Source organism: Rhipicephalus sanguineus, chromosome 1 (genome assembly GCF_013339695.2).
Source record: "Rhipicephalus sanguineus isolate Rsan-2018 chromosome 1, BIME_Rsan_1.4, whole genome shotgun sequence".
NCBI classification, from domain to species: domain Eukaryota; kingdom Metazoa; phylum Arthropoda; class Arachnida; order Ixodida; family Ixodidae; genus Rhipicephalus; species Rhipicephalus sanguineus.
The window spans coordinates 190,105,744-190,132,960 of NC_051176.1; the positions used below are offsets into that span (position 1 = coordinate 190,105,744).

Consider the following 27,217-nt stretch of genomic DNA (forward strand, 5'->3'; position numbering starts at 1 on the left):
TATTATTGCTTGTTGGAAGCAGAATCAGAGCCTGATCACCAACTTTCAGTTCTCCTTGCTTGCTGCGGTGGTCGTAGTACCTCTTCGGAGACTTCTGAGATATTTGCCCAGGGAATTTAGCAGTTGCGAATCTTCGCGCGCTCTTGGTGCCTGTTACTCCAACCATAAACGAACTTGGCCGGTTATCTTCGGCCGCAGAACGAACCTCTCTTTTGCTGGGTTCATCTCGAGAAGGAAGTTGCCAGCAGTCGTTAGGGTCATTGGCATCACGTGACCCAGGTATATTACCTACTATGACATCATATAGTGGCGATGCCATACACTTGACAATGGCCGTCCCGGAAAAGTAGGGAGATCTGATGTGCACCTCAGCCTCAGGGACTACAATAGTGCTTCCATCAGCCAGCCACAAAGTAGCCGTATTGCCAGTGAACGCTTTATCTGGTACTAATGATTGGCGTACAACCAAAATGTTACTGCCGGTGTCCCTTAGGACCCGTACCATTTGTCCATTGACTTCGCCTGGTAACACTGGCATGTGACAAGTATTACCCAGCGGTTGCGTCTTCACCGTGCCAATGACATAGTCATCTTGTTTTGACTCATTGCCATCGTCCGTGGGTTGTTCTGGAATAGTCTCGTCGTTAGGTAACAGCAAACAAGAGGTAGCTGACCTTGACGTGTTGTTCCTTCTCACACAATCCTTAAAGTCATGTCCCGACTTACGGCAGTATGTGCAATATAATTGCTTCGGCTTAGTACGACAATCAGAAGCCTTGTGCCCCGTACGGCCACAAACAAAACATTGCACCTCTGCTCTTGGGCTCGAGGAACTCCCTTCAGCCTTGACACTTGTATCTTCACACTTATCCCGAACTGTTAACAAGTTCTTCAGTCGCTTTGCCTCCATGAAAATATCAGCCGCGTCTGCCTTGGCTTCCAGAGTCTTGCAGTTCTTCTCCCGTAAGAAGAGCGCCAGCTGACTGTTGCAGTTGACCATGAATTGCTCGGCCACAATCAAGTCACGGACAGAATCGAAGTCCCTCCCTATATGGGACATTTCTATCCATCGGTCAAAAAATCTTTGGAGTCTTGTGGCATACTGCCTTCCAGTTTCACCGTCTTCAGGCTTGGTCTGCTGGAACTTCTCCCGGTAGCCTTCAGCCGTGAAGCAAAAACGCTGGAGCAAAGCCAACTTGACCTTGTCGTACGATAGAGAATCGTCAGGCGACAATCGCCCAAATACTTTCAGAGCCTCTCCGCTTAGGCACAAGCTAAGAGCGGTTGCCCACTTTTCTCGTGGCCAGTCTTGACCGATGGCCACCCTCTCAAATCTCTTCAGGTAGGCATCAAGATCGTCTCGGTCCTCGTTAAAAACTGGTATAAAATTATGCGGGTTGACTACCGCAGAAGCGCTCCTTTGGATACCAGAGTCAGCCACGGTAGGCTCTCCAACACCGGTCTCAGCTACTCTCAGGCGCAGTTGCAGCGTCCGTTCTTCTATCTCCAAGCGTCGCTGGCTTGCCTCTCCGCTATGGCCCTCCTTTTCTGTGACTTGAAGGCGCAGCTGTAAATTTCGGCCCTCTAGCTCGAGCTGTTCTTTCTTCGCGTCTCTCTCTGCCGCTCGTTCCTCGCGCGCTCGCGCTTCTCGCTCGTCGAACCATGCCTGCAACTCCGCTCCTTCCAACCCCATGCATTCTGCCAGCGCCATCAACTCTCGCGTGCTCATTTTCTTTTTTACCGTTACGAAAACCGAGAACTGGGTGTCAAACGCTCACGTCCTGTCGCACGGACGCCAATTTGTGACAGGTTCGTTTAATAAAGCAACTAGAATGAGCTGTGCAATACTACTCTCGAATAAGAGGCGGAGGTGAGCGTTTGAGTTTCAGACAAACGAAAATATATTTTCACACACACAAAAAAAAAAATAAACGAAAGGGTAGCACTAGAATGAACAAGAGGTAAACTGACAAGCGTCGGCCTGACCACAAATACATAGAGTTCTCCTTAAACAAGGGAATCTTATCATAAGCCTAGAATCGTGCAAGTCCACACGCTAACGTCGTCAGGAGAGTCCTGATGTGGAAACAGAGCGGTACGGCTCACCAACGAGTTGGACACACCAACAGTCAAGTAGGAGGACGCGGTGGTGGAAGTCTCCAAGCTCGGGCCCTCAGCCCGACGACTCACTTCCGCTCCCGGTGGATGCCGTCATCGTCGGCGCTGTCTCCCGTCCGAGAACCACAACCACGCCAAGCCGGGGCCTCAGCAAGAGCCACGCCGGTAGAATGGTCGCCAGGTCCACGTGAAGGCCTGCGCCGGCTAGGTGGACGCCTTCAGAGCCCGGGTACAAGCACCCGACAAGCTCGCATTCCGCACCCTAGCCACGTTACTCGAACCGCCAGCACAGCTCTTCTTCTTTTTCCTTTTCGGCGCAGTGGCTCTTGGCGATTTTCTTATTTTGCGTTTTTTTTTTCCATGCTCCGATGTCCGGCGCGCTCGCGCAAGTAGCACGTTGTACGTCGTCCTCGTCGTTCTTGCTGCTCCAACCATCGAAAGCACCACACTCGCGCACTTCACTCATAACAATCATGTACCCGAAGAGTAAAAATCGTTAACAATTTTCTTTTTGGTTCAGTTCAGTGCATAGAACAAAAGGCACAGAACAAAATAATATAAACATCTTGCCACTATCTCCAGTAGTTGCTGAAAAAAGGGCACCACAATATGCCCAAAAATGCATCGGAATTATAGGGCTTACCGTGTCCCCTTAAGAAAGTAACATCACAATTACTTTTAGCCAGAAAAAAATACCACAACTACGTAAACTGAGGTAAGCTCGTATACAGCAGGACTAGAGCCTTCGGGATATTTGTAACTGCGGGTTGAAATAGTACAGCATTGACTACAGTATTCTAGGTGGTACTTTGTCAGAATCTTATAAATAAAACTAAGACAAAAAAATTAAACAATATTCAACCAAACACCACACATATAGTTAGGTATGTAATGAAACAGATAAACTAGTTATCACAGCAGGGGCCTGAGCACCAAAAGCAGGTAAACATCAGTGATGAATACTGTATCTGCAAGAAAAATATTAACAAACACAGCACTTGCATCTGTTCTTACTAATGCAAACAGGTGCAAAAATTGTACTCCTGAAGCTGAATGCTGCCGTGTTCCCAATCTTCAGTTATCACAAGATGAAGACAGGAACTTACTGATACTATTCAGCTGCAGCATACTAATAACTTTTTGCAATGAAACCTAATGCAGGGGTGTGTGAATACAGTACAGTAGAATCTCGGTGCTAACAAATCTCAAGGAGGAGTGAAAATATTCATGTCATAAAAAAACTAGCAAAATCTATTTTCAAATCACAATATACACACAAAACATTTATTTCCAAAGAAAGAACTCACGTATGTCTTTTGGGACACGCGCGAACGGACCAATAAAAGACTGTGCAGCTGGCTGCTGCATAAACATGTGCCAGAGCCTCGTGTGAGGCCACCTGAACACTAGGTCCGCTCCACCATAGTCATAAGCAAACGACAGGAACACCGAAACACTTTGTGCCTTTTTACGACTTTATTGCCTTTAATGTACCGCTGCATTAGCCGTGTACCTTCAGAGCTGCGTAGTCGCTATCAATGATCACGTCACTAGCCACCATGGTTTCATGTGCAGCAGTTGCAGCAAGCGGTAGCTCAGTTTTCTATCCACGTGCACTGGCCGCGCACATGCCTTCAAAACTGTGTCGTTGCTATGCATGATCGCGTCTACCGCGGTTTTGTCTCAGCAGTTGTGGCAAGCAGCATTGCTTTGACTTGATGAGCGTTGGATGCGCGTGCATTTTCGGCGTTTCGTTGACACCATACATGATAGTGTCCACAGCGACCAGCGGTTTCACGCAGCAGCAGTTGTGGCAAACGGTAGTTCTGTTTTCAATCTATGAGCGCTGGCTGCAAATGTGCCTTCAGAGCTACATTGTTGCTATCTATGATCGCGTCTATTATAGTTTTGTCCGCAGCTGTTGTGGCAAGCATCATGGCTTTGACTCGGTGAGCGTTGAATGTGAGTGTACTTTCGGAGATTCATTGTCACCATACATGATCGCGTCGATAGCGACCGCGGCTTCGTCCACAGCAGTTGTGGCAAATGATAACCACAATCCTGACTCTATGTGCCCTGGCTGCGCGCGTACTTCTAAAGCTCCCGTAGCACGATGCTGTCAGACGTCGCTCGACAGTTTCAGTACCCAAGTTCGTGTCACCTGTTGCAACGTGGAAGTGTTCAGAACATCCAAATTTTGGCCCATTGGACACGGAATTCTGCGGGGCAATTTTACGAATCATAACCGACCGAAATTCTTATCAGCCGAATTTGTATCACCGAGATTTACCGTATTCGAAATTTTTGAATATTTATATACCCCTACATGTTACAGACAGTTGCGTATGACAGACACCATTCACCCACATGGTTCGCTGTTCGATGTCACCCATGAGCAGATGTTTTTCAAGCACACAAGCGCCACCAACAGGCACGCAAGCGCTCATGGGAAAAGTGTGTACGCCACAGCAGCTGCTGCAACGAGTGCGCGGACATTTACCGTGGTGCGGGCCTCACGCTTTAGCTTTCCGTTTGCGTCATGCCAACGCTTCCCAGATCAAGCGAATTTGGCAAGTTGCAACATATTACTGCGCAATTCAATGATGAGTTTCTTCTGCGTTTAGCTACGACGGCCTCTCTACAATTTCCATCTGTCTAGTGTTTCCACGTGCCACTGTTGGACCAGCTGAGCTGTTCAAAAGCGTCATTTTCGTTTTTTTTTTTTTTCTTTGTAACAGTATGCCGTACGCATAAATTAAACAAAAAGATAAAACTCTGTTTCCTAGAATAACAGAGAGCTGAGCTAGTTGGTACGTATTCATTCTAAAAAGAGACAGGGCGTGCAAACACGGACACAAGAAAGAGATCAGGACACCACAAATGCCGACTAACAACTGAAGAGACGCACAACGGCTGAAAAGAAAGAAGGCACGAAAACTTATCTGCGCATGCCCATGCAACTGGCGAACCTATCAATCCGGCACGCGTGGCGGTCTACGTAGAAGATAACTGTTAAGGCATTTGATTTCATCTTTATGCAAGTTAATCGACGGTTGGCTCACGCATGCGCTACCACTATTCTCGATATGCCATGCTTCAATCATCAGGCGCGTTTCTTCATTTCTATGCCGGTACAACACTGCGCATTCATCGAATTTTGGCGTGCACTTACAATCTCGACAATGTAAAGATAAATTAGAAGGTGAGCCTCCTGTTAGCGATCTCTTATGTTCCAACAATCTCTGGTTAATGCATCTGCCCGTCTGTCCTACGTAGAAGTGGCCGCAGCTGAAAGGGACCTTATACACCACACTCGTACGGCAATCAGTGAATTTGTTGGTGTGTTTTACGAAACAATTATCGGTCCGCTTCTTGTCTTTTACTCGCTCATTCTTCCTCTGCACAGCGGCACAAATCTTACCTAGCTTATTGGCAGCCGTGAAAACAACATTAACGCCGTATCTACTTCCTACTTTCTTTAGCCTATGAGATATGCAATGAATGTACGGAATACCTACGACACGTTTCTTCCTATCGCTTTCTGCAACCATGCTTGGACTTAACACAATAGACTTCTTTAAACGCTCAGCGACCGTGGCCACTGCATCACGAGGATACCCTACATCTAAAAGACGCGTAACCTGTGCGCTAAAGCTATCACTCATTTTGTGCTCACACGACTTGGTGAGGGCTGACTTAAGGCAAGACATGGCGATGCCGTTTTTTACAACCTTCGAGTGCTTCGACGAAAAATTTAACAGCGGTTTGGAAGATCTAGGAGAATACTGCCAGCACACGTGGTTCTTCTGGAACGTTAAGGAAATGTCTAGAAATTGTATCCCATTATTCTGAGGCACCTCTTTAGTAAAGCTCAGCCCTCCTCCATTTAATTCAAATTTTTCGCTCACGGAAGTTACCACCTTTTCAAAGTCCTCATCACTACAAAAAATCAAGTAGTCGTCCACATAACGAAAAACCTTAATAACCGAATTACCTAAGGCGCCTTCCAAAAGATTGTCAATCTTGCTAAGGTATAAATCACTAAGAACCGGAGCAACCTTAGAACCAATACATATCCCTGATTTCTGCACATAAACGCCTTCCTTCCAACCTACCAGCATCGACTTTAAATACATGGAAAGGATTTCTAGAAATGCCCCGGTAGAAACACCACATTTATCGGTGAAAACCGTCTGGTCGCCTTGTTCGTTAATACATTCATTAACACATTTTAACAAGTCCTTATGCGGCAAAGAATAATATAGGTCTGAGAATTACGCATACGAAAAGGGTCTGAAAAACTCAAAGAGGTTAAGCAGTTCTGCAAATAACTAGATACAGCGACTTGCCAGGTGCCTTGCTCTGAAACGATTGCTCGAAACGGAATCTCGTTCTTATGTGTTTTGGCTGAAAAAAACAATTCTAAAGTAAGTGATTTAGCCTTCTTGACATTACAAGCTATTCTCTCAAGATTATGTCTTGACAAAAGGTCGACAGCACGTTGCCTAACTACCGATGGCTTAAGTTTTACCGTCCTAAAATTCTTTTCTATGGCTGTTAATGGCGTTATGTGGACGACTACTTGATTTTTTGTAGTGATGAGGACTTTGAAAAGGTGGTAACTTCCATGAGCAAAAAATTTGAATTAAATGGAGGAGGGCTGAGCTTTACTAAAGAGGTGCCTCAGAATAATGGGATACAATTTCTAGACATTTCCTTAACGTTCCAGAAGAACCACGTGTGCTGGCAGTATTCTCCTAGATCTTCCAAACCGCTGTTAAATTTTTCGTCGAAGCACTCGAAGGTTGTAAAAAACGGCATCGCCATGTCTTGCCTTAAGTCAGCCCTCACCAAGTCGTGTGAGCACAAAATGAGTGATAGCTTTAGCGCACAGGTTACGCGTCTTTTAGATGTAGGGTATCCTCGTGATGCAGTGGCCACGGTCGCTGAGCGTTTAAAGAAGTCTATTGTGTTAAGTCCAAGCATGGTTGCAGAAAGCGATAGGAAGAAACGTGTCGTAGGTATTCCGTACATTCATTGCATATCTCACAGGCTAAAGAAAGTAGGAAGTAGATACGGCGTTAATGTTGTTTTCACGGCTGCCAATAAGCTAGGTAAGATTTGTGCCGCTGTGCAGAGGAAGAATGAGGCGAGTAAAAGACAAGAAGCGGACCGATAATTGTTTCGTAAAACACACCAACAAATTCACTGATTGCCGTACGAGTGTGGTGTATAAGGTCCCTTTCAGCTGCGGCCGCTTCTACGTAGGACAGACGGGCAGATGCATTAACCAGAGATTGTTGGAACATAAGAGATCGCTAACAGGAGGCTCACCTTCTAATTTATCTTTACATTGTCGAGATTGTAAGTGCACGCCAAAATTCGATGAATGCGCAGTGTTGTACCGGCATAGAAATGAAGAAACGCGCCTGATGATTGAAGCATGGCATATCGAGAATAGTGGTAGCGCATGCGTGAGCCAACCGTCGATTAACTTGCATAAAGATGAAATCAAATGCCTTAACAGTTATCTTCTACGTAGACCGCCACGCGTGCCGGATTGATAGGTTCGCCAGTTGCATGGGCATGCGCAGATAAGTTTTCGTGCCTTCTTTCTTTTCAGCCGTTGTGCGTCTCTTCAGTTGTTAGTCGGCGTTTGTGGTGTCCTGATCTCTTTCTTGTGTCCGTGTTTGCACGCCCTGTCTCTTTTTAGAATGAATCTGTTTCCTAGATGAGGTCTACAGGAGCAGCCTATGCAACTTGCAGATGAACTTGGAATCAACGTCTATACCCACACTGTCGACAAGTGCTGAAGAGGTTCTGAGACTTTTTTAAAAAGCATGTGAGAGAGAATAGGTTGCATTTAGTAAAATAAGGTATACATTGATCAAACAGCATGCACATCGCCCGTATCATAGGTAACAAAAGATAAGCTTCTATCACCCTTCATTGACACTAACTGCATGCAGGTGTTGCATTTTTACATTATCGATTGTGTTTTCGCGTGTTGTCTCACAGGTGACCATGCCGTAGATATGTGTAGCTGTGAGCGATATAAGATGGAACACTGAAATTGCCTTGTAAAGGTCATAGCAGCTAGACTACGCCTGTGTGAATAGTAAATTTTATGTTCGAAGCGAATTCAAAGCGAATAGTGATTTGATCGAATCGAATTCGAATACTAGTATATATGACACATTATAGAAAAAATGAGCATATTTGTCATGACTCAACTAACCTGCACAATATTTTTTTTAATTGAAACAGGGCATGCGCAAATGTCATTCTTTTTGGTTCAGAGGAAGTGGAAGCAACTTTGAATAGTAGCAGCATTTGACTTTTGGTAGAATACAAGTGATAACCTGTAAAATACGTTACGTTTTAAAACTTGCTATACTTAGAGCATGTAAGTTGGTATAACAAGCTTTAAACTTAAAAAGTGATGAATCAATGTGTGGACAATATGTTCATTTAACCTTAAAGTGGGGCTTCGTGGCATTGCGGGTTTTCCTGGAAAGGTGTATTCACGGTATAGCACCCCTCCACTGCAGTGAAACCACCTTTTCAGGGGGTTACATGTGTGCTAATATACACCTATTCGTTCATTTCAAATACTGTAATATTCGTTCGAATATTCGAAGTGCTCGAATATTCGCACAAGCCTAAGCTAGACGCATTTGGCAAGTGCAAAAGTGGACACCAAATGCTCAAGCGCAAAGGTATATCTCTTGCAATTCAATGCGTCACATTAATGTAGGTACAATAGACTCTCCTTAAATGGAACCTGAAGGGACCAGGACAATATGTTTCAATTAACAGGAGTTCCATTTACTGAGAGATGAACAGGGTTGCAGAATTCAAGTACGAAGCCAGTCATGTTAGAGCCAGTTGTTCCATTTAAGCAGCGATTCCGTTTAAGAGATTTTCGTTTACTGAGGGTGTACTGTACATTACAAGTAATCGTTAAATAAACATGAAGTCGGTGTTAAATAAACATGAGTTCGTGGGCCGATACTGTCTTGATGGTATCAGCACGCGATAATGCGCATGTTCCTAATGGTGCATTCAGACGACGGACCGAATCCGGATGTGGCGGGGCGGATGACGCGTCACGTCACCTCACATCAGCGATTCTCCTCAGCCGCGCCTTGTGCGCGTGGCTCGCGAACGGATGAGCCCAACCTGTTTTTCACATCGGGGATTCTGGCGGCGGAACGCCGCAGCTTTAGCAGACAAACAGGCTGGCAACTAGTACACTTTTCTTCTGCTCAAGCCGTACGGCTGTCCTCCCAGTTGATTTCAGCCCTGCTGGCACTTAGTTCAGTTTATTTCTGGGGCCAGCAAGCCATCATTCCAACTTTTAATAAAGTGGAACAGTAGCGAAGTAGTATGAGAAAGTTGTGCTGGGGAAAAGATAGATTGTGTTCTCTACCAAATAAATTGCATACCAATACAAAAATTGTAAATAATAAACCTTTTGCAACAGGCTATAGCCTTCTTTTGTGCTTATTTCAGTCATAACTGGGCTACGTCAAAAAGTCATAACATGGCTACGTGTCACAGTGATTGGGAAACTTCTCCATTGTTTCAGACAGTTCTCATAAGACAGCACATATGACATGTGTATTGAGTTTATTCTCAAGGAGACGACGCGTTCTGCCAATGATCAGATTACTCGACGCTCGACGACTGTTCTCACTGCTATCAGTGTACAGCGTATATTGCTTGTACTTGAGTTTTCATTTTTCGAGTGCAAGTTTGCCCAATAAAGAGTTCCTTCTTTTCCAGTATTACTGCAGCCTTCTTCACTATCACAACCACATGAAAATACTATTGGACAAACATCCCACTATGCTCAGCTTGCAGTAGCACACCTCAGCCACATGCTGTAGAGGCAGTGAAAATAAGGCCTATAATATTACAGACATCTCTACAATATCACAATCCTCTCTAAATAAAATTAGTCATCATCATCATGTAGAAACCGTAACTTACTGCCGAACAGCCCGACAGCCTAGCCTTTTTTGGGATTTTTTTTTATTACCCCTGTTAACTCTTTCATTCACAGAACTCCATTTTTGGCAGAAAAGAAAGTTCTATTGAAAAAAAATGGTGAACTCTTCTTGAGGAAATGATCTGCTCACAAGAAAAAAAAATTGGCACTTTTAGTTCAAAAGATGTGAAGTGGTCACCTCGGGTGACCACCATGCTAGTAAGAGTCTACCGGTCAATTTTAGAGGAAGGCCTCAAAAACAGTCCTTGTTTTCCCGCAGGAGCAAGGGGACATTGTATAGTTTATTCACTGTTCATAGTGACTGCACATATACAGGGTGTCTTTTTGGACAATGCATATTTTTTATAAAAATTCTATGGCAGTCATGCTCCTGTCGTTTTCACACACAAACTCTACGTCAAGGGGAAATACTTCGCTGCAGATAAAATGACAATGAAGTGATTAATTAAGAAAAACTTGTTAATTAACTTTTTAAATTATTGACTTGAGGACAGTCGTTTACATTAGGAAGCTGTAGTAGTGACAGTTTATGGCATACCAGTGTTTAGAAATCACAAAATTTGCTCATAATTTGAGATATTCACCATCGAACTTTGATGGCAATACCTTCGAACCCACATATATCAAACTCGCAAAAAACGGGAATTAGTTCAATATATTGTATAATTCAGTATAAAACTTCGAAAAAACTTGCCATACTTTGAGTTAGAATTTCGGTACGCAAGTTGCCTTCACAGCACTGTTCACGATAATACAAGGAAGGCGGCTTCATGGCAATACGCGAGTTTTTTTCTTTTTTTGTCATTATTTGTAGTTGGGCGTGCAGGTTATATGCAGCAGGGGTTGCACGCGAGAAAATACAGTATCACTGTAAACAGCGTCTTAACATCGTATGCAGCGGTGTGTACTCGTCTGGTGCCAGAAGCCTCTAGTCTCCCTTGGTCCTAAGTTGGCATTGTTTTTCGATATCATATTTAGTGTGCTCTTGGGATGCTGTACACAGTGGCAATGTCAGGCTGCTTTACTCTATGTTAGACTGTGTTGATTATCTCCAGCCGTGCAGATTCTTCCATTTTATGGTAGCCATTGCATTAAAAAAGAAAGTGGAAAAGCGCATGGTGACCCAGCACGACGGGCCAACGGGTGCGACGATGCAGAATTGTGGGAGAAAGCACGATGGCAAGCAGTAGTTTCTACTTACTCTGTGTGGTGTCCTTCTAATCACAATGCTCACTTCCAAATGCATGCGGGAAAGCCCCCTTCTGTGAAAAAAAGCCAACTTGTTTGGTTGTTTTGCACTGTCTGATGTTTGATATATCATGTGTTCCAGCAATTTTTGTTCGCTGTAGCCGTAGATTTTCCTATGCATTGACGTTAAAGTATTGTGGTATTCGAAAGTAGTGCAATGTAAAGGATCATTTGATTAACCAAGTTCTATATAGTCAGGCTTGACTGTATCGAAACTGACTGTGCCCATTGCGCAGGAAATGCAGCCACTCTGTTACGTTAGACCGGAACTTCCTGTAACAAAGAAGTGACGAAATTTGAACTGTCACACCATTTTTATCAAAAATCTGTATTGTCTATAAATACACCCTGTTTAGGTAGAAACCCTGCATTGAAAATTACTTTTTGTTGGGAAAGCCAGACTGAATATATAAGAATATATATAAGTATACTTTCTTACTTTATAAGTTTAATAATTCAACATCAAAAATGATACTGTTACCAATTGTTCAACATGCAGACTACGTGGTGAGCTGCACCCACTACAGTGATTTCTATTAGCTCTAGTACTTTACCGCAATGTTTAGGAAGTATACTTTCTTATTTAATATGTTTAAAGGGACACTAAAGGCAGATATTAAGTCGACGTTGATTGTTGAAATAGCGATGCAGAAACATCATAGTGCTACTTTTGTGCCAAGGAAGTGCTTATTTTGAAATAAATTAACGTTTTAGTGGTCCGCATCGCATTAGCGCACTTCAAATCACCCGCCTAAAAGCGGTCTTTCTCACGTCACTGTTGCCGTGCCCAACGTTGCCCGCCTTTACTGCGCGGCGGCGTGCACTGGCGGCGTGCGCCATTCGGGCATCCGGCAACATCATATGCATGCGGCATTTTGTCGAACTTTCTGTCGGAGCGACTTTGACGAGCACGCAAAACACACGCGGCAGTACGTGATACCGAAACTCCCACTGAGACGCGACCGCGTGAGCGAAGCAGGATGCCGAGCGAAGCGCAGTTCGGCGAAAACGGAACCTTTGAACCACGCGTGCCGTTCCCCATGGCAACGCCAAAGAGGTTCTTTTTTCCATGAATCAAACAGAAACGAACAAGCAGCATTTTATTATGTCTCTTGATGCACGGAAGGTTCTTTTTTTATTGCAGCCAGTTTGATATCGAGTGATTAATTGCAGTCGAACTCTCTCACATCATCGGGATCATTTCCAAAATGTCCCGCTCGTGGCGCTCATCGTGTGATACATTTAGCTTAATTTCTCGGTAAGTAGGGCACTGCTGTTGATAATATTGCCGTTTTAGACGTTGTCATACATTGAGCTTTCACTCTGACATAAATTGTTATTTGCCTTTAGTGTCTCTAATAATTCAACATAAAAAACGCTGCTGTTACCAACTGCTAAACGTGCAGTCTACACGGTGAGCTACACTCACTACAGTAATTTCTATCAGCTCTAATACTTTACCACAATGTTCAGGAAGTGGAATGAGTGTTGTAGAGTGTGTTGGATACATATGATATCACAGCATAACTTTACTAAACATAAGGACCAATTAACTGTCAGGATAATTAATGAAAACTAATTGAACGAGTTCATTGAAAGAGCGCACAGTTTTCTTGTGAGCAGCTAGGATCGTTGCGGCACTTGGTGGAGCAGATCTCGACCATGCACTTTTTTTTTACGTGACCTTTGATATCCGCAAGGTGGCCATACTCTTAAGTCAGGCTGTAATTTTCCACCACAAAGAAATGGCGAACCTTGAGTCAAGGCACATTGCGGCAGTGTCTTGTCATGACATTCATCTCACTTATCGAATCACGTTACCTTTGCGTGTGATGTTTGGTGCTTATGTGTTTCTTTCACGTTGTATGCAAGAAAACCGCAATTTTGGAACAGCATAAAAGTTGGGGCCAGCCACTGCGGCACTTCTTGTTGTCTTCGGTGTGACAGACCAAAGAGTGCTTCGAGCTTACTCATAGTTTATGAAAGAAACAAAAGAAACATATAACCATGCATCACTCGCAAAGAATAAGTGGTTCACTTGTGTATTTTAGAAACATTGCCAATTTTCCTGATTGGATTCTGCTGCGACACACCTTCATTCAAACTTAGTCACTTTTTCATCAGAGGATGTTCCAGTCTGATGTAACATAGTGGCCGCTTTTCCTGGTCGCCTGGCACACTCTGTTTCAATATTGCCATTGAAATTCGATGGTCAATATCTAAAATTACGTGCAAAATTTATTATTTCTAAAAGATGAGAAGGCCATAAATTGTGATGCCCTAAACTTTCCCATATAACAACTGTTCTCAAGTTGTTAACGTAAAAATTTATTTAAAATCTTATGCTAATTATTCATTTCAGTGCAACTTCATCAGCACAAAGTATTTTGGCCTCAACTTAAAGCTGGTGCCTGACTGTCATAGCATTTTTATAAAAGACGTGCATTGTCTGAAAAAAAAAAAAAAAAGTCAGCGCTGTATAATGCAAAGTACACTGAAGTGCACAAGTTAAAGACAATGCCAGCTTTTTGGTTGTTTCTCTACTGCAGTGCATATATATCACAACACATTTTTTATTTTTCATGGTGTTCGTTTTTATCAGATTATTATTAACTTGTTGCTGGTCTACAATATTTAAAGTTTTTTGGACATTGTTGCCTATTCAAAAAAAAGAGGCATGTCTGATCAGGTTACTTACATGTAAATGATTAATCTGAAATATGTGGTATGATATGTACATTTAAAACTCGATTTAACGAAACCCAATTTTACAAAGTTTCCCATCTAACGAAGAAACTTCCATTCCCTGGCAAATACCCATAGGAGAGGGAAAAAGAGAGGGAAAAAGCGTTTTTCCTATAAGAGCATTTTCATGAAACATTCTTCCATATTCGTCCTTGAAACATCCTTCCTTGTGTGCCTTCTTCTCTGTGGTGTTGTCTTGCGCTGTAAATATGGAAGCTAGAAACCGACTCGCCCAACACATTGTTTTGTGGAACTTCATGAAACAGTTTCAATTTCAGTGCATGTCGAAATTCCATGTCGTTTAAAATCGCACTGTTCACTTGATGTTATGCAACTAATAACTATTTCTGCACTGCTAGCTTTAGTCAAACGAAAGCAAATCCTAACCCTTTTTAATCTTTCACTGTTCAACAAATCCCACGTCTGTGTCATCTTCATAAGATTTATTACTTAGCTCAAGCCTATGTTATCTTTTTTGCCTGCACCATACATTTCGAGGTGGCCATCAGTCTGAGTTGATGTGCCCAAGAGATGCACCAACCTGAAATTTAATCTTCTCACTCCAAAAACAAGCGCAGACTGGAACCATGTCCCAGCTTTCATATCCTGTATAACTGATGTTAATGCCTTCACTGCTGCTGATTCTGGTTACTTTTTATAATGTTCTTAGTTCGTTAGTAACCTGTATTATGTACAACTTTGCTTTTATGTTGTTTGTAACCCCCTCCCTTCCTTTCTGTAATGCTTTTGCTCTAACAGTGAATAAATGAAGTGAAATTAAACGAGTTATGTTGCAGGAGGTAAGCACCAGACATGTATGTGCTACAGAAAAAAAAAACTATCCAATTAAAAGTACAGTTAACTCCATCGGTTTCAAAAATAATAGATTAAATTTACCATTTACTGCCTCATGAAAGTAATTGATGAATTACGAAAAAGTAGTTAGTTACTTTTACATTATATTCCTTCCACTTTGGCATGCCAAGTATTTCTTCACCTACTTACACCAGAAAAATCTTTTATGGCGTGATCTTGGCTCAGGTTGAACAACTCACAGCTAGGAAAATCCCAAAATTTGGCAGTGCCATGTATCATAATACCAGGGACCTCACACCCAAGAGCAGTCTCTCTTAATTATTGCGTAACTTATGCAGGTCTTTAAGGTGTGTATAAACATTGACCACGTGCATGAGGCACTTAAAAAAAGACAAAAAGAAGTGTAGTTGCAGTAGTGTAGTGCCTCGTAACAGCTTCTTGCGAAACATGCAGGCATGCTTATGTAGCGTCAGGTGTTGCACGTATGTAGTTTCTGCACCACATCTTGCATGACACAACAAGCTTTCTCTAACGTTGCAAATGTTGGGGCACGGACAGTCAATTTGTTTAACAAAATTTGGGAGCATTTGAATGAAAACAGAAAGGTTCCTCAGAAAGGTAATGATTACATGTAATTGATTACAGAAAAACGGTTATCATTCAACTGCAAAAAATGTAGTTGATTGCAAGTAATCAACGTGTAAGTGCATAGGCGCAGAACATTGTGATGTTTTGTCATTTAAATTAGATTCTGGGGTTGTTTGTGCCAAAACCATGATCAGGTATGTCATAGTTGGTCTCCAGAGTAACTTCACTTCCTTGTATTCTTTTACATGCCCCTAAATTTAAGCTCGCTAGCGTTTTTCATTTTAGTCACTTCAAAGTGTAGCTGTCACTGCCGTTATTGAATTCGTGACCTCAAGCTCAGCAGCACAATGCTAGGCAACTGGGCCACTGCGAAACGTGTTTTGGCATTCACTCCATCCCACTCATTCATAGTGCACCTGTTGTACTGCTACTTTGGACCACGTAGATTATTAGCATCCTAGTAGGCAATCAAGTTAGGCACAGTGATTGCCAAAACGTCACAGCAGGGTACTCCCATGTGACCATCATCTGCATCACAACATCATGACAGATAAAAGTAAAGCCAAAGCGGTTTGTAGATAAAATTATAGATCAATATTAATGATGTCTTGAGGCCTGCAAGTACTTTTTCAAAGCTTTTCTAGGCTTAAGAGCTTCATGTAATATATAAAGTTCAATTTAAAAGAATTCATGTTAGAACTCTTTTAATGTATTGAAGATTTGAATGTCCCATTCCAGTAGGGGTGCTGCTAAACATGCTCTGGTACATGACAGATATAAACTTAGAAATTATTTATCTGTGCGTCAGCAATTGCACAATATGACAGCCACATTCATTTGTTTGCAAAAACCTTGTCTTTTATGTATTTTTAGCAATGGAACAATGTTTGCCCCCTGAGACCTAAATGGTGATATATTTTACAACTTGCATGTTTGTAGAAAGGGTGCCCAGCAGGAAACACTTACATGGACAGAAGGGAAGAGATGCACTGCTGAAAGTATAGAACTCTTGTTATGGTTTTCTGCCATATTACTGTGGACATTGTGGCCATGGTTTTACCCAACAATGTGACTTGTGCCCTTCTGTCCACGTCATTGGTTTCTTCTGGATACCTTTCCTGTGATGTGCTTTCAGTTAGCTCAGGCTAAGACTCTACATATCTTGCACTGTTTTTCGACATGGCAGACTTGGACCTCAGTCATAACAGGTTACCTTGCCTTTTCCACACTGATACCCAATGTTCTTCAAGTTGTGGAAGGGAGAGGAGAGAGGGCTCAAAACATTTGTGGAGGCATGAGTTTTTGTTAGCTTCTCTGTAGTCCACAACCACTTACTAACCGTGCGCTATGCCTGGAAGTTGCAAGGCAATCAAACATCAGATTAAAATGGTCCAGCAGAAAAGGAAATTCAGCCTTACTTCCGAGTGTGATTTGTATGGTTTTGATGGAAAAAGATGGAACAATGATTCAGGAATTGAAAGATAGGTCCTTTCAGGCACGTGACAGGATTTCTAGTATTATAGTATTACTGACCATAAAGAATGGATGCATGATCATAGCTGGCGGGTGGCTGGCGTCTAGATAAATAGACAATCTATAGGGTTACTGTGTGGATTGGCATGGGCATTTGGTTTGTTTTGCATAAGGATAACTGAAGCTGAAGGTTAGAGAAAAGGGTAGAAAGGTTAGGGGGGAGAAGGCAGAACGACTGAGGCCCCCCCCCCCCCTCCAATCCTCAGAACCAGGGGAACTCCCCTCCCACCTCACGCCATTTCCAAAGCCCTTGTCATACCTTATAAGAAAAATACAGTAGACTTTGAGCTATGTTCACTTGTATCATAAAATAACAGTTCAGTGACCTAGGTATGGTGTAGTAGGCAGGAGTGGAAGTGCTGCGCCATTTGCGCCGCACTGCGTCAATCTGCTTCTGCTCCGCCAATCTGCTCCAAAACGCATTATTGCGCTGAAACTGCTCCAGGCGGCCTTTGGTGCCTTCATGTGCCGCTGTCATCCTCGGTGTGGCGCGCCCGAGTGAGCTCGTATCAACCTGGCACGCTCTCCATGACATTCGTGATGGCACAAAAAAGCTAGCGAATGGTAAAGGGCAGGAGAGAGCTAGCTACTGGAAAGTAGCTGCTCAATCACTTTTCCGTAGTCACACTGGCGGTGACGGAATTTTGTGAAGACTTCAGTTCTCTCATCTTCTCATTTGTACATTTCAGCTGGTGTTTCGTTGACATGAACATAAACAAATTCTCGGAATTGTAGTTGGGTTTAGCTATGCAGTGCATCTCTATTTTCCTCTGGGTTCTCACCTCGGCTTTAAGAGCATTAGCTTTTTAAGGTTACTTTTGTTGAGTCTCATTGTGTTTAGAATAAAGGTAACCTTTATTGGCTTAAATCAGTTCATGGCAGCTTGGAGCGTTTTTCATTCGTGTGAGGTCTATCGTAAAATTCAGAGCAAGCGTCCCCCCTCCCCGTCCTCAACAAGCCAAAATACCGGCAAAGTGGAGGAAAGCGGGGGCGGGGGACTGATTCCCGGAAGGGCACGTAAATTCAAGATGGCGGCGGCAAATATTGCTCCGAAAAAGAAAAAAAGAAAAAGATGCATGCTGACTTCCTCAGAAGTCTTCCCCCTTTCCTTCGTGGCACGATGCATAACAACGGCCCTCAAGCACAAGAAACGCAACGGCAACGCGATCAAACCGCGGGAAGCATGACATGGAAGCAGCTCCGATGATGTGCCAACGCAGCAGCGCTAAGCAAGAAACACCAGTCTCGAAGGCCTTACGCTAGCTGACTACATCGTCATAGTTACGATCTTGGAATAGAGATCTCGAAGGTCATGCTTTTGCTCACGGGACCCTGAATATCGTCATGGGTGTTTTGCGCTAAGTGCGGGGGGCGATCATTATTCAGGAGAACAAAGAATCAAATTTTTACAACACATTTCACCCGCAGACACTTAGAGATTGGGCTGCTAAGCAGGATTGGATGGGATTCAAGGAGGCTACTGTAGCATTGACGTGTCCATAATTGGGGTAAGAAGAAAGGACGTGGGGGAGCGGGGGTGCTGTGCTCTCCCGGGACAGCGTGAAAATGTAATTGGGAGTGAAATTTGAAACGGCGCTTGCTCGAAATTTTACAGTAGTCAAGTGTAGCTATCCAAAGCATCGCTTATCTCTTGTTTTATCTTAGTTACTGCTGCGCAAGCTGTGATGCTTTAATCATGGAAACGTATTAATTTGTGGCAAGTATGGTCGTTTCATCAATGTTCAATGTTTAGTAAAAAGCATTTGATTTTTTTGTGTTTACCAGAAATAGAAATTTCAATTAACAATGATGTTTTACCCTAGAAATGTGCTCCAAAACTAACTTGCATTGCTCCAAAACTCCCCTTTTACCGCTCCAAAGCTGCTCCAAAACAGCATTATCACTGCTCCCTGAGTAGGCAAGTTGGAAGTGATTCATTTTAATGAGCACACGAACACGAAATGACAATTGCCACAGGATCACTTTTGACCTTACCCATACTTGGTTGCAGTGCCAACAAAGCCTCACTGTATCCACGTTGAAACAAGGTCATTCATTCATTCAATGAGCACACAAACACAAAATGACGATTGCCACAGGATCACTTTCGACCTTACCCATACTTGGTCGCAGTGCCAACAGAACCTCACTGTAACCATGTTGAAAGAAGTTCATTCATTCATTCTAATGAGCACACAAACACAAAATGATGATTGCCGCAGGGTCACTTTCGACCTTACCCATACTTGGTGGCAGTGCCAACAGAACCTCACTGTGTCCATGTTGAAACAAGTTCATTCATTCATTCTAATGAGCACACAAACACAAAATGACGATTGCCACAGGATCACTTTCGACCTTACCCATACTTGGTGGCAGTACCGAGAAAACTTCACTGTATCCATGTTGAAACAAGTTCATTCATTCAATCTAATGAGCACACAAACACAAAATGACGATTGCCACAGGATCACTTTTTACCTTACCCATACTTGGTGGCAGCGCCTACAGAACCTCACTGTATCCACGTTGAAACAAGTTCATCTCTGTCGTGACATCACGGAAATGAGCGCACATAAATTGGCTAGTGCATGTATATATGAAACATGTCAAATTGGACAGTACTCTATTTACCACGGCATTCTTAGGTTGTCAAGAGCTGTAGTGATCCTCATTCACTTACAATTAACCTAAGTTTGTTTCTGATGTTTGTCTGGCAGCATGCATACATTCGATGCGAAGCAGCTTTTGCTCGGGACTGTGTCCGTCCCTCCATTGGCGTCCGTCCGCTCCCCCACTGCGCATGCGCCAACTCTCCGCCTCATCCTCCTCCAGCGCAGGTGGTGTGAGCGCAAGCCTCCGCTTCGTTTCTCCTCTCCCGTTCTCTCTCTCCGGGGAAGCTGTGCGCTCGTATATAATGCGATGCGTGCTCGCTCCGTTGCACTCTCCTACGCAACGGCGCTATGGCGCCAGCGCAACGGCACCGTTTTCAAAAAATTACGCCATCTCCCACTAAAGGGAACCATGTGTGCTGGAACGCGCTAGCACGTTCGGGCCTGTGTAAGGGGCTGGGTAAGACGCTGTGGCCTCCCCCCTTACACTCTCTCAGCAATCACGTGATGCCATCGGGGAACGAGATTCTGCAGACACGCGATGAACCCACGTGCTCCCGCGTGGCGTGGCGATGAACCCGCGTGGCGTGCTCCAACAAGAGTTCGGGACAAGTAACAGCAATAGCAACTACAGTGAATTCGTGGTGTGCTCCACTTGCAAGGACACGTTAACATTGGGCAAGGTGCCCGTGATGAACAGAACTTTCAAGTATACCTATGCGCTGCTTCACATCCCCACATGGTTCCCTTTTGTGGGAGATGGCGTAATTGTTTTTTGTGTAGTATGTAAGTGGTAAGTTTCAAAGAAGCTGTGTGGCAGTTTATTTTTCTATTCTTTTTTCTTTTGTAATCCTGCTCGTCAGTTTTCATGTAAACTCAGCATGTGTGGCTGAAATAGCACTAGTCAATGACATGCATTGGTAGTCATGTCAATGAAAAATGAGTGCTCTTGTTTGTCTCTAAGATGGTGAGAAGCAAGATGGTGCTACTTTCACAAGCAGAAATTCAGCATTAGTATAGTTCTAGCTTGTAGAAATTCAATTCCTGCTAGGCATTTCATCTACCAGATGTATGCCATTTGTCATCTTCTGCAAGACATGAGCATTAAATAGTGCGATTACATGTCTTTCAGCACCTGAGTGATGGTATGTTTTTAAATGATATTCTATTTTCTGAAATCCAAGCACACTCTGAGTGTGCATAGCGAAAAAGAAGTGAACAGCACTCTCTTTGTGTGTGCTTTTGGAATTCAAGCAAGTGTGGCAAATAGGCAAGAACAGGACAGTAGTTTGTTATGGTGTGTACTGATAGCAACAAAAGCAGCAACTTAACAAGTAGCTAGAAAGACTTCATATCAGTTGTGACCTGTGACCAGCTGTAATGTGCTGACAGTGAGCACTAGTTTATCTCAATAGCCATAGATCTTATATTTGACAAGACCTTTGACAAGTTTATATATAAGAAAGTTAAGTTTCTAACCTATGCTTAATTATATATTTTGTTTCCAGCTTTGTGGTTTTGTTCACCAAAAGCCGAGAGGTGCTCAAGTTTGAGATGATTTGTCGAACTCGTCTTTTAGTCTTTCAAAAACTGATCTTTTTCTGCATTTACAACAGCAGAAAATACTCCATTATCTCATGTAAGGTAATCGAATTGAGGTGTTGATGTGTCTCATGTACTGCAGATGGAAAACACGAGCGGACCTCCATGATTGGACTCATCAAAGGCATCGTCCGCACTGAAGGCTTCAGTGGCCTTTATCGTGGCATCACTCCAAACTTCATGAAAGTGGCTCCTGCAGTCAGCATTAGCTATGTTGTTTATGAACACTCACGTAGAGCCTTGGGTGTCACCATGACATGAGAACTTATTTTAATTTAGATATATCTTGAAGTAGATCGTTCTTTTTTTTTATAGTTTTGCTGCCTGTCTGCTAGGAGCAGAGTTGTCTGTGCTTGAAGTGCAGCTGTCTTACTAGTGAAAAGAATGTGCTGCCTCTCATGCAGGTTTTATTTTATTTGTACATTATGACTTGTTTTCTATTAGTGGCCGTATGCTTGTTTCTGCAGACCACCTAATTACCTATTTCTCCAGCACGTAGGGTGGCTTTTGTGGCAATTGAAAATTTCCACTGTGATCATGCATCATTTATTTTGCATCCACAGTCATGCAACTTTTTCCTGCCATCCTTGCAAGCATGCTGCATGTAAAGTGGCCTGGACATAGGGAAGGAATTGCATTGCACTGTGGTCAGGCTCGCCCATCATTTAGGAATATTGTAAAGGGAAGCACACGGGTGCGTAGTGAAGGCTCGTGTGGCCTTTGCTAATATACATATATTTCCAATGTCACCTATTACTAGGTATGCATCTATGTACTCTTGTTGAACCGGTGATCTTGATTTTAACAAAGTGCCCAGTCTTGGCAAGTTATATCATCTTTGAGCTGAGACTTGTGCATAACAGTTCGAGAGGTACTGTTGTCTGGCAACCTCCCCCCCCCCTTTTTTTTTTATTTTACTTACGCCACATGCAAGGCTTAGCTTTGATGCACATCGCTGTGATAATGTGAGGACAGGCTGCCTGCATCCAGGCTTGCACCAGTACACTTGTTAATGTTTTTTCGAGCTTTTGCATACTGCTGTCAATGCAGGGCAAATGTCTGCATGTGAGAAATATGTAGTTGGATTCTGTACATACAGTCCTTATTTTGTTGGTGCAAACAAACTGTCAGAGAGAGCTCCAAGCAGATATTGCACGTCTGGGAAATTGTATGTCCCCCAGGGTTCTATATTTCTCTAGAGATTATCAAAGTTAGTTTGGGCATTTGTGAAGTATGGTTAGTTTTCTATGCTGCAGAAGCTATATTATTTATTTTTGAGCTGTGTACAGCCTTGCCTAAGGTCTCTCCGAGACTGAATGTTGCTGATACCTAGACTATGGCAAGACATTGCCCCTTTATACTTTGCAATGCCTAAGCGCTCTAAGCATGAACGTATGCTCTTGCATGGTAATATGTATTTACAATTTAAATGTCTTTTTGATGCTACAGCTTCTTTACTGAAGTAGCCTTTCAAGCTTGAATGTTCTCTATTGTTCATTCCAGAACTGTCTCAGTGCTTCTGCTAAGACGAAGAAAATAATTATTGAATTCCAAAATTTGGAAACTGCACTGATGTTTCTCTTCCACTTTGCATGCACCTTCATCAAGACAATGCTTGGCTGTATGGGCTCATTTCCTTAACAGGCTTGTGGCATTCTGGCCAAGTGTTGCCAGTTCTGTGAACTATGAACTGTCATTTTCTAGATCACTGTACATTTCCGATATGAATAAAGATGCTTCATTTCTCTTTTGAACAGTGCAGAGCTTCCTTGTATCGGTATTGAACAGTAACCTTTATTGACTGCTTTTCGCTTCACCATTAAGAAGATGGATTGGGATCTTGATAGTCAAAAACCTCGTTAGTACAAGGTCACATGAAACCTGAAAATACTTGCGTCTGGTCCAATATTCAATAGAAGATAACACGCACATACAAGCAAAACATGCAATTACAATCTGGGTCTGTGCAAAAGAAACATCAGCGGGCTGCCTACAATGGCCCATTGAAAGATGTCCTGCGGATTTTGGTGACACATCAGCATACAAGGCACAGGAACAGCATGAAATCCTATACACTCCATATGCAAGTGCATAGGGTCCCTCATTAGGGGGGGGGGGGGCACCATATAGCCAGCCCTATGCTACCCCCCCTCCCTCATTCCCTGACAGTGCCCGTTACAAAATGAAAACCCAAAATAGGAAAGCTAACTTGCACAAAGCTGCATGCATAAGTTCCAGTGGAAGAGATTTCAGCTTGTGTGTTTTGCTACAGTTACACTGCTCTACACAAAAGCTAAAGCCGTGCCTTCCCAAGCTGGTATCTAACAATGTTTTACACTGTCTAAAAGTTTCATGAAAAGTAGCCAACGCACTTCTCCCACTTGCGCTACCACTTGTACTGCTCCAGAGAACTATAGGTGGCCCCTCCAGCTTAAAGATGACAAGGAGAGTACAGCCTGCATTATAAAATGTATGAGCAGCTCACAATAATTGCCAGGCTACAATATTATCAAATCATCCACACCATAATTTAAGCGAAGCACATGAAGGAAGCTACGGGTGGTTAAATGTTGCTCTCCTCCTTAGCAGTGCTTTTTCTCAACTTCTTTGCTGAGCAGTTGGGTCCACTGGGGATCCGTGGTTGGGTCTAAGCTCTGCTTTTCAGCAAACTCTGCCAGCGCAGCGCATGGAAGATTGTAAAGGCCACCCCATAATCTGAAGACTAGGCTAACATAAGCATTTGAGCTGTGTAGTATTTTTGCACTGCATGCAGCGGAGCATTTGGGAATTTACAATCTCAAGCACTGTGCTGTGTGTGAATCTTTTCTGTGTGTCTTGACACGAGATTGTAAATTCCCAAATGCCCTGCTGCATGCAGTGCAATAATACTACCAGGGATGCAACAGCTGCGCCAATTGCGCCAATTTGATACAGTTCCTTATTTTTGCGCCAAGCTGAGCCAAAACCGTGAAAATTGTTGAAATTGCGCCACGCTGTGCCAAAATGCCCGACCAGCTTAAAATTTTCTCAGTTACGCAAATTGGAGCGAGAAATGGAGGCCGCGTTGGTCATCTGCAGTGTGGGCATCGTCATCCAATACAGACGCGCATACCCTAACCCCCCGCGAAAGAAAAGAAAAAAGTCAGTTTCACCGGAAGGACGAAGCAATGAATGCGATAGCAACAAATTGTAATGCTATACGAAGTGAGGCTGGCAGCAATCTCGCGTAACTGCAAAACGTTGGTGTAAGAGAATACGGCGTTGTTCCTGGGAAAGATGCTCTTTCTGCACAGTGTCTTCGCATTGAGAGCGCAGCACGTAGCACAGTGGCGGATCCAGGGGGGGGGGGGGGCGATTGGGCGATCGCCCCCCCCCCCCCCCCCCCCCAAAGCTATAAGCCAACCCGCTTTTCACCTCACCGAAGGCCATTTTTCAGAACGTAGAATTTTTTCAGGTGGTCGCTGTGTCCATCCCAATCCGAGACTAGGGAAGCACCCCTCACACAGCCCAGCGCTTTTGTTAAGAGCTAAACAGGCTTTCTAGAAAAGATTTCTTCTGCGTCCTGCATCTTTCAAATACCGACGAGCACAAGCCTCAACTATTTTGCTAAAGCAACTGCTGCCTTTATGGAAGCGAGCTAAAGTTTCCTCCCCACTCCCAGGGCCATCAGCTCTTCAGCAAAGCGAGGGGTCTTCAAATTCTCCGATCTTTTTCTCAGAGACAGGAGTCTGTTCTGTGTCATTCAAACTGGCATCTTTCGTCCCACCACGGCCGGGCTAGACTGCACGTGCGCGCTTGAGCGCGCACGTGCAGTCTAGCCCGGCCGTGGTCCCACAAAGCGTGCAGAACAAGTTACCTTTTAGTCAACCTTCAGCGGCTGGTCCAAAAAAAAAAAAAAAAAGAAGGAAGGCAGGCAGTGGTGCTGTGAATTATATTCGCCGAAGTACCGAGCAAGCCTCTGAGAGCACGTGCGCGGGGTATAATCGAGCGCGACTCCGAAAGCTCCGTTTGACCGTCCTTAGGCTGCGGAGATAGAAAGGGCATTTTCTGGCAACACGACCGGCCAGAAAAAAAGGCAATGGGGAGGAGGAGGCGGGGTAACAAAGGGAGGCTTACTCCGAAACTACGTTCAAGGAATACTAGAGCTCGCCGTTGTGGGAATACTCATTTATCGAGCAGGTGGCCTGCCCTTCCCTCTTTCACCCTCCTCTTACCAACAACACTGATACGTGTTCCCCAATGTTTAGCGGAAATATGCGAAATTTTAGATAATGAAATGGCACTGAGCAATGCAACTGAGAACAAAAATAATGAGCATTTGGTTACTAACGTGAAGTTTTAAAGTTGGGCAACGCCCCCCTCCCCCCTCTCCCCCCCCCCAACAACCAACCGCCCCCCCCCCCCCCCCCAAAGCAAGCGCCTGGATCCGCCCCTGACGTAGCAGGATATACGAGCCGCCCGCTGATGGCTGCCGAGATAGCGCGCGCGCCAGCGATCGCGACCGCGCCCTTAGAATCGAAGTTCAAAAGTTGCTGCTCGAGCGACAGCCCCCCCGTCCCCTCTGGTGTCTATTCATGCACGTTCAAGACGGGCGGGGCGTTTCCTCTGTGCTTCGATGTCAGGCTTCCCGAGCAGTGGGGTTATCACATGCGCCCTCCGAGCGATGGAGATGGGCTGGCTCGTTTGATATCTGCTTCAGCCGCGTTCTTCGCACGCACTCACGCACTTTTACCCACGGTAGAACATACTATGCACAGGGATATGTTATCAATTTGGACTTTATACTGGAGATGATGGCAAAAATTTGTCGAGAGTGTCCATATAGTTGCTATCACAATAGAAAAGGACAGTAGTTCTCAAATTTCCTTATGCTTGTTTTATTGCCTGCAGAACGCTTTTTAAGCCACTTTTGCCGCAGTACACTGGTGTCCTGCGGAAAAGCATACTGAGATTTAGAAGGGGCTATTAGTACTAGCTGTCAGGGACACAGCACATTTTGTTCCTTAATTACTCATTCGTGCACGCGCCCTGTAATTACGAGTACTAGTATGATCGTTGACGTCTAAAAAATTATTGGCAATCGTGCTGTGTATGGCGTTTCTGCGGCCTTGAGAAACAATAGACAAAAGCGTATGCCAGTTTTCTTTTTTCGCTACCCTCACTTGCTCCTGCTTTACGAATCTCCCAAATTTCCAGGTTGCCAGGTTCGCAGGTCCACATTAGCATTTCCAGTGCCTGTCGAATTATTTGACAGGCCCTGCAAATGCTGATGTGGACTTAGTCATTGTTCGCACTGTGGGGTGGCTCAACACACTGCTTTTATCAGTGATTCCACTCCTGCGCAAACTGCGCCAAAGTGCGCCAAATTGTATTTACTGCGCCATCCTGATAATATCGACGAAAATTGCGCCAAACTGCGCCAAAGTCTCGGGTTTGGGGGCGTCTATCACCGGCAATCGCACCGGCCGGCGCGTCATAACATGTGCAGCTTCGATCTTGGGGCTGCCAATAAGTCGCAATCATGGACCAAGAATTATTAAGCTGAATAAATAGCGCTCGGGCGTGCGTCCCGAATAAGCCACAATGCCAAGCACGGTGCCGACGCAGCTTCTGTTCTGCAAGTCGGCTCGACAGCAAAACGCGCTCTCCGCAGAGGCTCGTGACGTCTAGGCCTCTCGGTAGCGAGAAAGTGCGACGGCGATTCATCGGCGGACGTCGTCTGTTCTAGAAACGCTGCTGATAGCTCGTTTCAAGCGTCGCACGGCACGTAAGGAAAGCAATGTTCAGTAACAACTACATGTGTGCTGCTAAAATGTCTGTCACTTCTGTTTCCGGACATCGCGGAATGAAATCTGGGATCGCTAGCAGTAGATATATGGGACAATATCGAATTTTCCTTGCTTCGCGTCTAAGAGCACGCGAACGGTGGAAACGCGTTCAC

At 44.1% G+C, this 27,217-nt stretch overlaps 1 protein-coding gene across 2 annotated transcripts in view; it reads left to right on the forward strand.

The window, feature by feature from the left end:
• The window catches only part of LOC119404190 (calcium-binding mitochondrial carrier protein SCaMC-1-B), an 84,083-nt gene extending 61,053 nt beyond the window's left edge, over window positions 1-23,030 (forward strand). For both annotated transcript variants that reach the window (XR_005186219.2, XM_037670768.2), the window contains one exon: window positions 21,359-23,030. Coding sequence is in view for 1 of the 2 variants with exons in the window: in XM_037670768.2 (XP_037526696.1) it covers window positions 21,359-21,537 (179 nt within the window). In the remaining variant the exon portion in view is untranslated. The remainder of the gene's footprint in view (window positions 1-21,358) is intronic.
• Window positions 23,031-27,217: the final 4,187 nt, after the last annotated feature.